Source organism: Oenanthe melanoleuca, chromosome 8 (assembly GCF_029582105.1).
Source record: "Oenanthe melanoleuca isolate GR-GAL-2019-014 chromosome 8, OMel1.0, whole genome shotgun sequence".
Lineage (NCBI taxonomy): Eukaryota > Metazoa > Chordata > Aves > Passeriformes > Muscicapidae > Oenanthe > Oenanthe melanoleuca.
Genome location: NC_079342.1, coordinates 23,391,345 through 23,407,152, shown reverse-complemented (window position 1 = coordinate 23,407,152; position 15,808 = coordinate 23,391,345). Strand labels below are relative to the sequence as shown.

The 15,808-nt window shown below is 40.4% G+C and overlaps 1 protein-coding gene across 5 annotated transcripts in view; it reads left to right on the top strand.

Moving 5' to 3' along the window:
• TPR (translocated promoter region, nuclear basket protein) overlaps positions 1-15,808 on the top strand; it is a 32,890-nt gene that overhangs the window by 488 nt on the left and 16,594 nt on the right. For all 5 annotated transcript variants that reach the window (XM_056497405.1, XM_056497409.1, XM_056497406.1 and 2 more), the window contains exons 2-26: positions 1,514-1,618; positions 2,045-2,118; positions 3,027-3,123; positions 3,353-3,456; positions 4,075-4,239; positions 4,480-4,572; positions 4,693-4,773; positions 5,769-5,856; positions 6,334-6,474; positions 7,246-7,337; positions 8,097-8,294; positions 8,790-8,897; positions 9,429-9,655; positions 10,703-10,866; positions 10,946-11,085; positions 11,177-11,325; positions 11,583-11,745; positions 12,005-12,139; positions 12,877-13,017; positions 13,175-13,343; positions 13,814-13,980; positions 14,132-14,284; positions 14,419-14,535; positions 15,174-15,377; positions 15,468-15,652. In XM_056497405.1, the coding sequence (XP_056353380.1) occupies positions 1,514-1,618; positions 2,045-2,118; positions 3,027-3,123; positions 3,353-3,456; positions 4,075-4,239; positions 4,480-4,572; positions 4,693-4,773; positions 5,769-5,856; positions 6,334-6,474; positions 7,246-7,337; positions 8,097-8,294; positions 8,790-8,897; positions 9,429-9,655; positions 10,703-10,866; positions 10,946-11,085; positions 11,177-11,325; positions 11,583-11,745; positions 12,005-12,139; positions 12,877-13,017; positions 13,175-13,343; positions 13,814-13,980; positions 14,132-14,284; positions 14,419-14,535; positions 15,174-15,377; positions 15,468-15,652 (3,460 nt within the window). The remainder of the gene's footprint in view (positions 1-1,513; positions 1,619-2,044; positions 2,119-3,026; positions 3,124-3,352; positions 3,457-4,074; positions 4,240-4,479; positions 4,573-4,692; positions 4,774-5,768; positions 5,857-6,333; positions 6,475-7,245; positions 7,338-8,096; positions 8,295-8,789; positions 8,898-9,428; positions 9,656-10,702; positions 10,867-10,945; positions 11,086-11,176; positions 11,326-11,582; positions 11,746-12,004; positions 12,140-12,876; positions 13,018-13,174; positions 13,344-13,813; positions 13,981-14,131; positions 14,285-14,418; positions 14,536-15,173; positions 15,378-15,467; positions 15,653-15,808) is intronic.

Below are 15,808 nucleotides of genomic sequence, written 5' to 3'. Positions count from 1 at the left end.
CTGATGAGGAGGGGCTCAGCCTGGAGAAAAGGAGGCTCAGGGGGGCTCTGCACGGCTCCCTGGCAGGAGGGAACAGCTGTGGAGAGCCGGGTTCTGCTCCCGGGGAACAGGGACAGGGTGAGAGGAAACGGGATCAAGTCGCATCAGGGAAGGTTCACATTCGATTTTGGGAAAAAATCCTTTAGTGAAAGGGCTGTCCAGCCCTGGCACACCTTCCAGGGCAGTGGTGGAATCCCCACCCCTGGAGCGATTTTAAAGCCGTGGGGATGCAGCATTTGGGGACATGGGTCAGTGGTGGCCTTGGCAGTGCTGGGCAGTGGTTGGACTCTGATCTCAGATGTCTCTTCCAACCTAAACAGTTTTGTGCTTCAGTCTGCTTTGGTCCTCGTTGTGGAGGAGAAATACAGCTTTGTTCACACAGCTCTCAAACAGCCTTAAGTTTGCACTTTGCTGTTAAATTCCATTCCATAAAATGACCCTGATGGAAGCAATATTTTTATAATGATTTGGGGACAGGAGACATGAGTTTGAGGTTGTGAATTTGAGTTAATTTGTAGAGGATGTGACACACTTCTGATGTAAACTTTACTTCTACCTTTTAGCTTTTCTGTCTCTTTCATGGTAGAAATCTTGGTAAATATATTACAAAGGTGTGGTGTAAATTAAAGTAACCCACAGATTTTAGCAAGTTACTCTCTTCCAGGTCCGTTCTTCTCATGGCAGGAGGACATTATTTGAAATTGTAATGTGTAAGAGGAAGAAGATAAACAAACATCCCTCAGTGCTTCCTTAGAAGCCCATCCTGCCCAAGAGTGGGATTAGTTCTGCTTTTACTGAATGTTTTAGACTGAAGCTCCATAACACAATTACTATTCCAGATCACAAAAATTCACATCTAATTCTCTTTTTTTTCAACTGCTAAGGGAATAGAGCCCAGGAATTAATTTTAAGAAGTCTTCATTAAAACTTTCCCCAGATCAAATCCCTTGATGCCTGGGGCTGTGTGGATTTTATAGAATATGTATAGAAATACTCCAGTTCTAAGAAGTTCTAAGCTGTTGAGCCCACACTCAGTAATTGGCCTGATACAATGTCTCTGGTTACATAAAAAGTGTTAAAGAGTATTCAGATTAGTTAGGCTCTTATTTGATGGGTCATTTCACAGAGTCATGGAGTGATTTGGGTTGGAAGGGACCTTAAAGCTCATCTCGTTCCAACTCCTGCCATCAGCAGGGACACCTTCCACTAGACAAGGCTGAAACATATCGCAGTTTCTGGAAATAAACCACTTGTCATGCTAGCAAAGTGTTTTAAACCACGTTCCTTCTATGTGGAAATGCAGGTTTTTGCTTTCAAAAATGTTGGGATTTTTTTGGCTGTGGTTTTTTTTTTCCTTCCTTCGAATTCTATTGCATCTTAATATTTTTATATATTTTCTTTAGAATGATCATTGGTAAAGGTGAGAAGGAAAACAAATGCTTACTATGACTGAGATGACTTTGTTATTTTTCAGAACAACAGTACTTTGAAGTGGAAAAGCGACTGGCTCAGAGTCAGGAAAGACTTGTAAACGAGACCCAGGAATGTCAAACTCTAAGGGAGGAGCTTAAAAAGCTTCGTAAGTGTAACTGTGTAACATCCTTAAGTGTTGGCTATCCAGGATATTCACCAGTGTTGTGGGAACTGCTTTCAGGTCTTACACAGGAGCTGAAAATTTCTCATTATTTACATTGTAGAGATGTGTTCTGGTGATGTGTTCAAGTCAGCCTTTTTTAATGGAATCTTTTGTTCTCATGGAAAAAAAGCCCCTTGCTGGGTAGTAACAGTACAGTGGGCTGTGTATTGATCCTCACAAAAGATGTTCTGCTCTAAGGATTGCCTTAGTGTGCTTCAGTACCCCTGGTCCATCCAGGGTGAGGTCTGGCATTCTTCTCTCTCTTTTGCTAAAAATGTATGTCAGGGAAATTTGGATTCTGTTGCATTTGGAGAGTGAGTTCTGTCACATTCTAGTGGAGATCCCTCAGTGCTGTTCCTTTCCCCCCAGATGAGCAGCTGAAGGTGCTCAGTGAGAAGAACAAGGAGCTGGAGGCTGCCCAGGACCGGAATGCTGCTATTCAGGTACTGCTGGGCCTTGGCCAGGAACTGAAATCCTGTGGTTCCCCTGGCCCTTTGCAGCACAGAATGCACTCAGTTCCGTGTGGAGTGTATCAGGATCAGTACAGTACAGCTCATGGAGATATTTACATGTCCTTGGGGCACATGTGCAGGAACTTTTCAAGTAAAAGGTGGTGTTTAAGTAAACTGAATGACAGGTGAGCGAGTGCTTTTGTTTCAGTTTGGATGGATTGTTCTATTCCAGCTGAAACTTGTTGTGAAGTGACTTTAATCCAAACCCCCAAAATTCAGACAAAGATATAAACAAGAGTTCTGTTTTTTCCCCTCCTTTCCCTCACTCTGGCCATGTTTTGCTTGTGTGACGCCCAAAAGTCACTGGGTTGCAGGATGAGTCACTTGAGCTGAGTGATCCAGCAGAATGGTAATTTTGAAGCAGAAGCGGAAACAAGTGTGTTAGATTTTTTTCCACAATGAGAAGATGTATCTAATTGTTTCCCCAGAGGAGGTTGCTAGGGTCTGACTGAAGTGCTTTGTATTGATACCTTGAGGGCAGAGACAGTGTAGCCTGTCAATGATCAGAGACTACTGACTTGCTTTGATTTTTACATTGATGCATGTGTTCATTCCTTGTTTACTCTGTTACCCCTTTTATTTAACCAAATAAAGCTATTTCAGTAAATTCTTGACTATCACAGCTGTCTTTCCAAGAATATTAAATTGAAATGCAGTTTTGAATAGCTCTATTGTGATTTATCTGCCCGCTCTAAGCCTCTTATCCCAGTGTTCAGTTGGCTGGGATAACTCACTGAGGTTTAGCTCGCTGCTGTGTGATTCTGAGTGTAAGTAGTGGCTATAAACTGTTCCAGAGAGCTGATCACATTTCCTTATTGCCTTTCTGCAATCTTTTTCAGAGCCAGTTAAGTCGAGAGAAGGAGGAACTGGAGGCTGAGAAGAGAGACTTGGTCCGAACAACTGAAAGGCGATCTCAGGAAGTTGAACATTTAAATGGTACAGCCAGGAACACAGTCAATAAATACCAGGAAATAACACAGTAGTAGCAGAAAAACAGCAGTTTTTGGTGCTTGTTTTCCTCAATTTAAAAATGTGCCTTATACAGTATATTAGTGCCCAACATACAATTACATACAAAGTCATCTTGCCTGTTGTCATTCTTTACAATTTAGTAATTAAAGCTGTTACACAACAGCTTTTTCTAACACTGATTTTCCTCCTCCAGAGGATGTTAAACGCTTAAATGAAAAACTCACAGAGGCAAACACAGAAAGGGCAAAACTTCAGCTGAAGTTGGATGAGCTTCAAACATCAGATGTTTCCATGAAGGTGAGTAGGGCTTTATAAGCACAGTGTGTGTTTTGCACTGTTTGTGTGTGATGTAGTCATCACTTTGTTAGGATTCCTTGGAAAGTAAGTCAAGTTATTTATAGCAAATTCTTTTATTATAAAAATGGTGGCTGCGACTAGAAGTGAGATCTGTTTCTAGGAGACCAGGGATATCAGGCTGGGCAAGTATGTCCAGGCCTTCTTGGTGGCAGTGGTAGCTGCTCCTCCCTGCTAGGAAGGACTCCAGATCCATGAAGGAAGGTAGAAAGGAGAAAAATATTTAGCTGTGAACCTGTACCATTTCTCTGTGGGCAGAATAAACTCCATAAAGAGAGGAGGAAAGGACAAAAACCTCAATATAATAATTAATTTCCTCTAAAAGGCTATTTATCTAGTTCATGTTCCCATCTAATGTAAGCTCAGAGGAAACTAACTCAAATGGCAGGAATTTCTCATTGCTTGATTGTTGTAACTTACTACCAATATAATAAGAAGCACTGCCTGTATTTACCAAATTACAGTACATTTTTGCTACTCCTCCTCTAATCAGAGTAGTTTAGTTGGCTGCTTTATTTTCTGTGGAACTACTACAATCACACTGTGCAATTCTCTTTTCAGTACCGGGAGAAAAGGCTGGAGCAAGAAAAAGAGCTGCTGCAGAACCAGAACTCATGGCTGAATGCTGAGCTGAAAGCCAAAACAGATGAACTGCTGCATACTGCCAGGGAGAAAGGCAATGAAATCCTGGAGCTCAAATGCAGTCTGGAGAACAAAAAGGAGGAGGTAATGTAATTACTGAGTTGTTAATTCTTAGAAATTGTACCACCTGATTAACTGTATTAAACAAAGCCAATACTTTAATGACTGTATTTGAGAGGCCCTTTATACTCTTTCATCAGCTTTTGGGTTTGTTTTTATTTTTAGTGAAAATAAAGTTAAAAACAATGAGACAAGTATTTTCCAAAATAAACTGGACTAGGAACTAAAAATTTTATATAGTGTTCTTATTTCTTTTCTGAATAGGTTTCCAGAATGGAGGAACAGGTGAATAGCTTGAAACAGTCAAATGAAAACCTCCAGAAGCATGTTGAAGAACTTTTGAATAAACTGAAGGAGGTGAGATAGCTTGAAATACATTAAACAGCATTACAGTTGCTTCTATAAATCAAACAATAAAATGAGTGAAATAGAAATAGTGGAATGCTCCCCTACCGTGTCTCCTCTTTCATCTGCTAGGCTAAAGAGCAGCAGGCAAGCATGGAAGAGAGATTCCACAATGAACTGAATGCCCACATTAAATTATCCAACTTGTATAAGGTGAGTTTGTTAATTCCATTACAACTCTAGTAGTGGCTGAATCTTTTGTAATGCAGGCCAGTTTGGAGTTTTTTTCCCCACAAAATCTGGATGTGGAAAGGCTGATTTCCATTGCAAAACATTGTTTTCTTTGCTGCTGTAGTAGTCAGCATTTACTCTTACTTTGTTTGGATTATCTTGGAGAATAAGCAAAACTGGGGTTGAAATAGTAATTTTCTGCCAACCATTTTGAGTCTTCATGTTGTAAAAATGTGGTTATGTCTTAGGATCTATTGGAAAGTAAAAGTTTATGTGGAAAGTATGACCGTGGAAGTGATTTTTCTGAGTTAGTTCATTTTTGAACGCTGCAGGTGTTGGTGACTTGGTTAGGACCCAGCTGAATGTCCTGTACTGTGTCAAAGGCACAGCATTTAAACAAGTAATATTTGTTCTGTTTGCTCAAAGAGTGAAAAATACCCTGCAACCTTCTGACTAAGTCAGCTGAAATGTACAGCTGCTTGCTCTTTGGTTTGCACATTTTAGTGCCCAGATTACTGAGCTCTGCTTTGTGAGCTTTCTTGCACAGATGCCCAAATAAACATTTTACAGCTTTACACTTAGGAGATCTCAAGCTGGAAGCAAAGACATGTAAACTGCTTTGTACTGTGAGTCCCTAAAAATACTATATTTTTCAGACTGTTTGAAATGAAGTGTTGAAAATTCCCAGTTTTCTTTAGTCAGAAGAAGGAAAGAGCCAGCAGCAGCTGTAAACAGCTAAAGGCTATACATGGTATTAGGAACTGTCACATCAAACCACTGTGTCTGATGCTTCTTACTCTCAGGCAATTTGCATCAAAGTGAGACAATCCACATGGAAAAGATTGACCAGCTTAGGTGAATCTTTCAGCATTTTATGCAGAAAACTGTGTTCATAATTTGTGGTCAGTTTAAGCTTTCTTGTAAACATGGGGCTGCAGTTGCTGTGTACTAAAGGTGAGCTAAAATGCTTTCTTCAGAGTGCTGCTGATGACTCAGAGGCAAAGAGCAATGAGCTGACAGGAGCAGTGGAAGAGCTGCACAAGCTCCTCAAGGAAGCAGGTGAAGGTAAGCTGGCAAAGGGAGGAGAGCAGCTGGGCCTTTGGAGTACCTTCATGCTCTGAAAAATGGGGCTTTTGTGTTCCTGAAAGGAATTTCATTGGGCTTTTAGGATGATGGAAATATCAGTCCCTTTATAACAAAAACTGTACCTGACTAGTTGAATTCACTGATGGTTGGAGAACTATTTGCAAATACACCTGGAATTTTACTATGGATTTTGATGAAAGGGTCTAATTTTGCAAGATATGTCTTCACTTTAGCTTTTTAGTTCCTTTTCACTGCTAAGGACAGTTCATATTTTTGCTCTTTTCTAAGCAAAGGTGACAGGCAGTGGTTCATGCTTTTCTCACACTTCCAAGTTTTCTTACCAGCATGAACTTCTGTAGATATATAAAGTAAAATTTAAGTACACAGGTAAATTTTGAAACTTTTAAAATAAAAATCAATCACAACACACAAGCTGCTCATCTGATTTCATTTTAGCTAATAAAGCAGCCCAGGAGCATTTGGCTGAGGTGGAGGAGTCAAAAGCTGCAATGGAAAAGGAGCTGAGAGAGAAGATCAGTAAGCTGGAGAAGGAGCTGGAGAACGCCAATGATTTACTGTCAGCTACGAAGCGCAAAGGTGGGATAAGCTGGCTCCTGAAATACAGAAACTCTTGGGCTTTTATGGAAGGGTATTGTGCTGAATTTCTGTAAGAACCAGCTGTATTAATCTAGTGTCATCTTTGGTAATTTCTAAGAATGTATTTAGAAGCTTTTTCATATATATACATATGCTTATATATGTATATAAATATGCTTTCCCTGCAGAAAATGCATCTCTCGTAGTTATTTGAAGTTCTTTTGTTAATCTGTTATATTTTCAAGGAAAATGGAGAGGAACCTTTTCTTCAAGGCTGAATCAGCATGCTTTTAGTGGTTTTCTGGAGAGGGAAGTGGAGATGATAAACTACTCTTATTTTCCTCTTTAAAAAAATGCAGCAGTAAACAAACCTCTGGCCTTTAAATTTCTGTTTAACATTAAATCTTGCTTAGTGTTCACTGTTTTAGCTCTATCTTTTTGTTGTTTGCTACACATCCATAGTTTCTAAAGGATAGGGAGCAGGAAGGAACAGAGGCATGGAGTACATTTACTCTATCCCTGTGTTAATTTAATGAAAATAAACCAGTGCTCTGCTACTCCAGACATCTGTCAGTGTGATGAAAAAACAGAGATTAAGCCTTGCTCCAGCTATTTCAATATTCATGTTCTGAAATTATTTAAATTTTTGGAGTCCTAGTAGCAACAGCTTTTCAGCAGTTCAAATAGAGCCAGTCAGATATGATATTTAAGAGTATTTCTGGTGGGGATTATTGCATTTTTTGGATGGTAATTGTGGGGTTGTGCTTCCAGGAGCCATCCTGTCTGAGGAGGAGCTGGCAGCCATGTCTCCCACTGCTGCAGCAGTGGCCAAAGTGGTCAAGCCTGGCATGAAGTTAACTGAAGTGAGTGAGCACAAACCCCTCCTGCAGCAAAGCCCTTGGATGCCATCAGTGACACTGAGAATGGAAAGGTTCAGGCTTGGGGCACACTTTGGGTTTGGGGTCATGCCTGATGCAGGCAAGGAAATTTTACTTGAGACAGACCTCTTACTAAGTTACTGGGATTTTTTTCAACATGCCTTACAGATTTTCTTTAGTAGATCAAATTCATAAATAGGTGGGTTTTGTTAATATAAACTTACTTTCTACATGCATTTTTGCCAGGAGCAGCCTTTTTTTGCTTATTTACATAACTTTTTAATCTGTACTGCTGTGCTTTTGGCCTATACTTGCAAAAAAATTAACATAACAATAGGTCATACAGGTTCTAGGGGATTTTGCACTTCTCTTTATGCAATTTGTGTTGTCATTGTTTGTTACTGATTGTTTCATCCAGCCATTAAATTCCTTTATGCTTTGTTACTGGTTTTGATATTTCTATCTTAAGTTTGCTTAAAACTTAGTGTCTTTTACATAGAATTCTTTTATTGCAGACAGTTGCACTATAAAGTTTGCCATTTTAAAATTAATATGTGTAACTTCTTTGCTGTGATATGAGTCCTAGAACCATATTTTAGGAGTCCAGCTTGTTTTTCAGAATTAACTAGTTCAATTGTATAAAATTGCAGCACCATAAGGTAGGAGTTGTATCATTACCAGTGGTTCTTTTTAAACAGATCTGGTCAGGTGTATAAAAAACAAACCAAAATCTTTTTGTTGCAGCTGTACAATGCCTATGTAGAAACTCAGGATCAGTTGCATATGGAGAAGCTGGAGAACAAGAGAATTAATAAATACTTGGATGAAATAGTGCAGGAAGTAGAAGCCAAAGCCCCAATCTTAAAACGTCAGCGTGAGGAATTTGAGCGTTCCCAAAAAGCTGTTGCAAGTCTGTCTGCAAAGCTTGAACAAGCTATGAAGGTTGGTATAAAATAAAAGACCATGTATAATTTTGGAAAACAAATTAATTTTCAAATCTTTAATCCTAATTGCAGTTGTAAGTGTATGAAGTGGATCTTTCAGTCAACTTTTTTTATGGGAAAAGATGTGTTGGACTTTCTGGCTTGCTATTTCTGGAAATACAAAGTATTTTGTAGAACCAATGTATTTTGTAGTTTTTTGTAGTGGTGATTCAGAGTCTCTGATTTTCTGAGAGAGTAGATTCACTGTAAAGTTTAGTGTTTATTTGGCATAAAATTGGGCTTCAGTGCTCACTTCCTACTGGTTTTAAGGCACACACCATTACATTACAAAAGAACATGGCTTTTGATTCTGGAACACCAGGGGTTTAACCTTGAGAGCATAACTTTAAGGAGAGGTTTGGTTCCCCAGGCTTGTTTGCACATGCTATCATCTCTCTGGAAAGGAATGTGTCCAGTTGGGGTATGATGTTTGCTCCTGTTGGTGTGCTTGCAGGAGATCCATCGCCTGCAGGACAGCGCCGACCAGGCCAACAAACACGCCTCCTTCTTTGAGAGGGAGAGCCAGAGACTGGAAGTGCGAGTGAAGGATCTCTCCCAGCAGGTAGAAGAAACGTTGCTGTGGTTAAATGTGCTGTTTGCAGTTGGTATATTCATGTGCTGCTGCATTTCAGATGCTTACTTACAATTTGTGTTCAGCCACAGTCATGGAAACTTTAGCTGTCCTAAGTACCTTGGTGACATTAAAGCTTCTCCTCAGGACAGCATGGTACTTTTGCTTTCAAAATTGGAATAAGTTTAGCTGGATAGAAGTAGTGCTGTTTTAGGATAATATTGTTAAGCATCTGACATGGAAAACTATATATATATATATAAATATATAATATAATTTCTTTGTCGGACTGTCCTGTGGTCTGTTCACAGAACTGAGCAGTTTATGTATTTCTCATTTGTTGCTTTTTGTCAAGCTATTTTTTCTGTCATATCATTATCTTACAAGGATTTATTGATTATAATTGTTTGCACATTGTAGGGAAAACCCCTTAATTACCAACTCCTTTATTCCTAATATGTTGCTTTTCAGAGCAAACTTTAGAGTCTGTGCAGGCCTTACATGAGGACTGTTCTCTTTCAGATCTGTGTGCTGTTAATGGAACTGGAAGAAGCCAGAGGCAACCACGTGATCAGAGATGAAGCAGTGAGCTCTGCTGACATCAGCAGCTCATCTGAAGTGATCACTCAACACCTGGTCTCCTACAGAAATATCCAAGAGCTTCAGCAGCAGAATCAGCGTCTCCTGGTGGCTCTTCGGGAGCTGGGAGAGGCAAGAGAAAAAGAGGAGCAAGAAACAACATCATCTAAGTAGGTCATCTCTTCCTATTTATTAACTTTGTGCTAAGTAGGAACAAGGATTCATTCAAGCATTTTTCAGTTTTTTACTTCTGATTGTTGTTAACTGTGTGCAGCAGCTATATAACTCATAAAGGCAAGTTCTTATTAAGTTGCAGGACCTTCAGGTTTCTATTAAAATGGCTTTATAGCTTTTTATCTTATAATAGGTCTTGTCATCAAAATTTGAATTAAAAACAATTATCAATTTCTAGTGACTGATTTCACACAACAGAGCTGTTTTTCAAAAAGATAAGTTTTTATTCCTGTTAGCTGAACAAGAAACTGCATGTGTGCATATCTAAATCACTACTGTAAAGGCCACAGATGTGAATTCTGTGTGAAAGGTTCTTAGCCAGACTCTCTATTCATGCTACTGAAATTTTTAAAGTTATTCACACGAACAGAATTCTGCTGTCCAGGAAAGAGGCCTGTTTTCTTTTTCATCTGCAGATGGCAGCCCAAAGGCTGGTCTCCTAGAAATTTGTAGGATTCTGTCATAGGTTCACAGAATCATTAAGTTTTGGCAAAGATGTCCAGGATTGAGACCAAGTTATGCCTCAGATGTCACCTGCCCAGAGCATTAAGTGCCATGTTCAGGCTTTCCTTGGACACCTCCAGGGATGGGGACTCCACCACCTCCCTGGGCAGCCCCTTCCAATGCTTAACAACCCCTCCTGTGAAAAAATTCTTCTTGATGTCCAATTGGAACCTACCCTGGCACAGCTCGAGGTTGTTTCCTCTTGTCCTGTTCCTTGTTTCCTGGGAGCAGAGCCTGATCCCCCCCCAGCTGCCCCCTCCTGTCAGGGAGTTGTGCAGAGCCAAAAGGTCCCCTCTGAGCCTCCTTTTCTTCAGGCTGAGCCCTCCCAGCTCTCTCAGCTGCTCCTGGTGCTCCAGCCCCTTCCCAAGCTCCATTCCCTTCCTGGACATGCTCCAGCCCCTCACCATCCTTATAGAAGGAAGGGGCCCAGAACACCTGGATGTGCCTCTCTGGGATGCTGAAGGCAGCTGTTGTTTCAGGATCTCTGAGCTGCAGAGCCAGCTGGATGAGGCTGTCAGTGAGCTGCAGCAGCTGCGGGAGTCACGGCAGCACCAGCTGCAGCTCGTGGAGTCCATCATCCGCCAGCGGGACTTGTTCCGCATCCTGCTCACCCAGACCACGGGGGCCATCATTCCTCTGCAAGGTACCCAGGCTGCAGGGGCTGTATGATCTTCTCTGGCAAGCAGAAGTGTTGCTTTAAATCCCCCTTTACCTTCCTGTAGCTTCAGGTATGTTACCAGAGGAGATCTGTCTTACATCTACTCCAAAGCGTCCGAATTTACCTCAGTCCATGGCAACTCCTGCTCCAGTGTCCATGAGTGAGTCCGTGGAGACTGTTGAGGCCAAGGCTGCTCTTAAGCAGGTACATTTTTCAGTAGACACTGCACAGAGGCTCTCTCTATTTCTTTTTAGTTGCTTTTGGTAAGCACTTTTGTGTCTGTTCTTTGCTGCAGTTGCAGGAAGTTTTTGAGAACTATAAAAAAGAGAAGGCAGAGAATGACAAACTTCTGAATGAACAGAATGAAAAGCTTCAGGAGCAGGTCACAGACTTGAGGTCACAAAATGCCAAGATATCCACACAGCTGGAATTTGCCTCCAAACGGTAATTCAGCTACATAATAGCATTCTCTTTCATGTTCCCTGGCTGCTTGATATTTTTTGCTCACTTTTGATGCTGTCTATTCTGTGCAAGAACATAAAGGAAATAGTGCAGGTGGGATCAAGAGCAGAAGCTGTAGTTGAGTGAGTCATGTATGTGCAAACTGAAGCATAAAGCCATGAAACACCCAGCTGTGTGCATGCCTCTGTTGAGCTGGACAGTGCAATGTGTCAGACTTGCTTTGCTGTGTTCCCTGGAAGGTACGAGATGTTGCAGGATAACGTGGAAGGCTATCGCCGGGAAATCACCTCCCTGCACGAGAGAACCCAGAAACTCACAGCGACCACTCAGAAGCAGGAGCAGATCATTAACACCATGACTCAGGACCTGAGGGGAGCTAATGAAAAACTGGCAGTGGCAGAGGTCAGTAACAGTGTGTGGCACTGCAGGATCTTCTAAGGTAGCACAAGAGTTTTCCTTATGATTATCCTGAAGTGTCTCAAGTGAAGAGTGGAGATATAAGAACATGCCAAGTTGTTTCAGTTTGCAGGGAAAGCAGAATGTCCAATAGTTTTGTTGTTGCTATTCTTGGCTTAATTCACATGGATTTAAAAAAAAATACTACATTTAATGGATTGATTTGGGATTGACAACAAAGTTCTTATTATCTGCTGTATTAAAGGTGAGAGCAGAAAATCTGAAGAAAGAGAAGGATATCTTGAAGATGTCAGATGTGCGCCTGACTCAGCAACGTGACTCTCTGCTGGTTGAACAAAGAGGACAGAACTTGCTGCTCACCAATTTGAGAACAATTCAGGTTTGTGGTGCTATTCTTATGCCTAAGTTGGGTCTGTCAGGCTTTTCAATAAATGCCCATGAAATGCTCATGGAATTGAGTCTTCACGTGGATTTTTATGTGGTTACAAATCAAGACAATATAAAATACTTCAGCAACCTGTTTCAGCAAGTTTGGGATTCTTTTCCTACATTATGATACTGTTGTACTTACCTGGGCAAAGTCCTGAGAATTCTGAGTTGATGAGAAGGATTTTCACAACCAAGTGGAAACAAAACACATGAAACAATGTGAAAGGAAAAAAATTGTAATGGTAATTTTTTTGATGGCGAAATTTAACAGTGCCTGCCTTGGTAGTTGATTTTCCTGTTGTAATGTATTTACTTTTATACATTTATATAATTTATTATAATGTATATTGTTACTTAGAATGTATTTAAGGATGCACATTTTATCATGTGACTGAATTCTATTTCTGTAGTACATCTTTTGGAAGTGTTTTAGTCCATGGCATTAGACTGCATGGGTAACAGATTTTTGTCTAACAATATTCATTGTATTAACATTTTTATTAAACCTTTTAAAGCTAAGTCAAACACTGTAAGTGCTACTTTTAATCATTTTCTGTATCTACCTATTATTTAATTATTCTTGGGGTGGGAGAAGTGTTGTGACAGCTTTGTATGAAGTGCTGCAGTAATTCAGAGGAAAATTGTTGAAGTGTGTTGTAAACAAAATGCATTGTTCTGTTTTCTCAGGGAATACTTGAGAGATCTGAGACAGAAACAAAGCAGAGACTCAACAATCAGATAGAAAAGCTGGAGCGTGAGATATCTCAGCTGAAGAAGAAACTGGAAAGTGAGGTGGAACAAAGACATTCCCTTACCAAGAATCAAGAGGTGAGTGTAAATGTGCTGCACTTGTTTGGAGGAAAATAAAGCCCCAGGTGCTTCTGCCAAAGTGTAGCATGTTCTTCTCCATACCTGACATTAGAACAGTACTTGGCCTCTGTGCCATTTGGGAATAATTGCAAACTGAAGAGCCCTGTGCTTGCAGGTTCATATCCTGGACCTGAAGAGGCAGCTGGAGACAGAGACCAACCGTCACATCAGCACAAAGGAGCTGCTGAAGAATGCCCAGAAAGAAAATGCCATGCTGAAACAGCAGCTGAACAACACTGAGGCCCAGCTCACATCCCAGTCCTCACAAAGGCCTCCAGGGAAAGGTAAAATCTTCCTCTGCAGTTAGTTTCTCTTTATGCTAAGCATTGCCATCTGCAGAAAGGTAAAATTTACAGTCCATAATAATTAGAATTGGGACAACAGTACACTAAATAATAAACCACTTTTTTACTGCAGTCACATACTCAGACTGATGATAACTGTCATGATTTGTAAATATGAAATTCACATCCAAGCAGTCTTTGACAAAAGAGAAAAATAATGCAAAACTTCTTAAAGGATTCATTTTATTTTTATTTGGAGGAGCTTAAATGTGTTAGATTATATAGTTTTAAATAGTCAACAGTGTTTATTGTAAGCCCTTATTTTTGTGAGGGCTTGCAGTTTTATTTAGGGAAACTTTATGAAAGTAATTGTTTTTGCTACGTTATTATCCTAAGATTCAGTTTTCAAGAGAACAGTGGGTTTAAAACTAAATTAAACTTCAGTTAATTAATGTGTCCTAATATTGCAGGTCAGCCTAGTACAAATGAAGATGTGGATGATCTTGTAAGTCGACTGAGACAAGCTGAGGAACAAGTCAATGACCTGAGAGAGAGGCTCAAGACTAGTTCCAGTAATGTGGAGCAGTACAGGGCCATGGTTCTTAGCCTGGAGGAATCCCTCAATAAGGAAAAACAAGTAAGCAGTTAATTACTTGTTTTTATTTAATTGTTTGTTAGATGCCGAGAATATCTATTCTGGCTTTAAATTATTAAGAAAAATCCAGTTTTGTATCAGAATAATGTATTTAACTGGATAAAAATTAATTTCATGGTGGATTTTAATGAAGGTGACAGAGGAAGTTCGTACAACAGTTGAAACTCGTCTGAAGGAGTCTTCAGAATATCAGGCACAGCTGGAAAAGAAGTTGATGGAGTCAGAAAAAGAAAAACAAGAGTTGCAGGAGGAGAAGCGTAAAGCTGTGGAGAACATGGAGCAACAGGTATGCACTGACTATTAATCTATAAGTAATAAAATCATCACCATTATGAATGACTCTGTTCAGTACCCTGCAAATGCTTTGCCACTTAGTCCTGGGTTTCTTACTTTGTTTTCATTGTTCTCCTGTCACTGCAGCTTTCAGAACTGAAGAAAAGCCTGTCGGCTGTGCAGTCAGAAGTTCAGGAAGCTCTTCAGAGAGCCAGCACAGCTTTGAATAATGAACAACAGGCCAGGAGGGACTGCCAGGAACAAGTATGTTTGTGATGTTTGCCTATTTTAGCCAGGGTTAGCAAAATTTCTGTTAGCTTTCAGTTGACTTCAAAACTAAACTAGTTACTCAGGGACTGCTGGAGGCAGGAAAAGTGTTGGGAGAGAACATTCTCTATTTAGGGAGCAGCTGCTTATTGAATGCAATAGATTTCTGTTTCTGTTTCATTATGTAAAAAGATTTGTTTGGGAATGTAAATAACTGGTTTTAATGAATTGCTGCCTGCATGCCCTGAGAAGGGGGCTGAAAACGCTGCCAACAAGACAGTGAGGAATGTATTTTTCTAACCCAAAAGATAATTGTCATCTTTTACGACTGTGGGGCAGTGTGATGCTCTAGCAGAAGCTGATAAGATTGTCTTGTTACTAACTGGTTTTTAAAGGGAATTTACTTTTCTGCAGAGGAGAATTCCAGCAGCATTAATTGGTGTCAAGGATGTTGGAAAACTTTTTGCTATTTAATCTAACCCCAAATGCCACAGATGGGCATTTCCATGTTTCCTGTGCTTGAGAATAGCAGGTGTTTTGGGCAGTGGCTTTCTTTTTGCTTTGTGGTCACTTGATTTTGTCTCTTGTACACATCAAACATACAAAATAAGGGTAACAGAGTTGGTTTTGTGCAGGCTATGATGGCTTCTGAAGCTCAGAACAAATATGAGCGGGAACTGATGCTTCATGCTGCTGATGTGGAGGCACTACAGGCCATCAAAGAGCAAGTCGCCAAGAACACAGCAGTGAGGCAGCAGCTGGAGGAGGCTGCTCAGAAAGCAGAGTCTGAGCTCTTAGAGTCCAAGGCCTCCTGGGAAGAGAGAGAGAGAATGATCAAGGTGTGATGGGCTTTGTTGTTTCAGTGGGTTTTTTTCAGTTAACAGAAATTGAACCACAGAAATCACAGCCAGTGAATGATTTTGTTGTAGGATGAAGCTTCAAAACTTGCATCCCGCTGTGAGGATCTGGAAAAACAAAATCGATTATTACATGAGCAGCTGGAGAGCATGAGCAATAAGATGGTGACTTCCATGAAAGAAGCCATCCCAACTGCAGCAAATGTTTCTCTTAGTGAGGAAGGCAAATCCCAGGAACAAATCTTGGAAATTCTTAGGTAACCTTAGCTCTGGGTTCCTTCTCCTGGGGGTTATAAATTAGATTTGAACTTAAATAGCTCTGTATTACTTTATACTTGAAGGATAATGTTAAAAATTCAAGTGCTTTTTTGCTGGTGGGAGATGGTTGTGCTACATGAGAGCCTTTTCCTGGT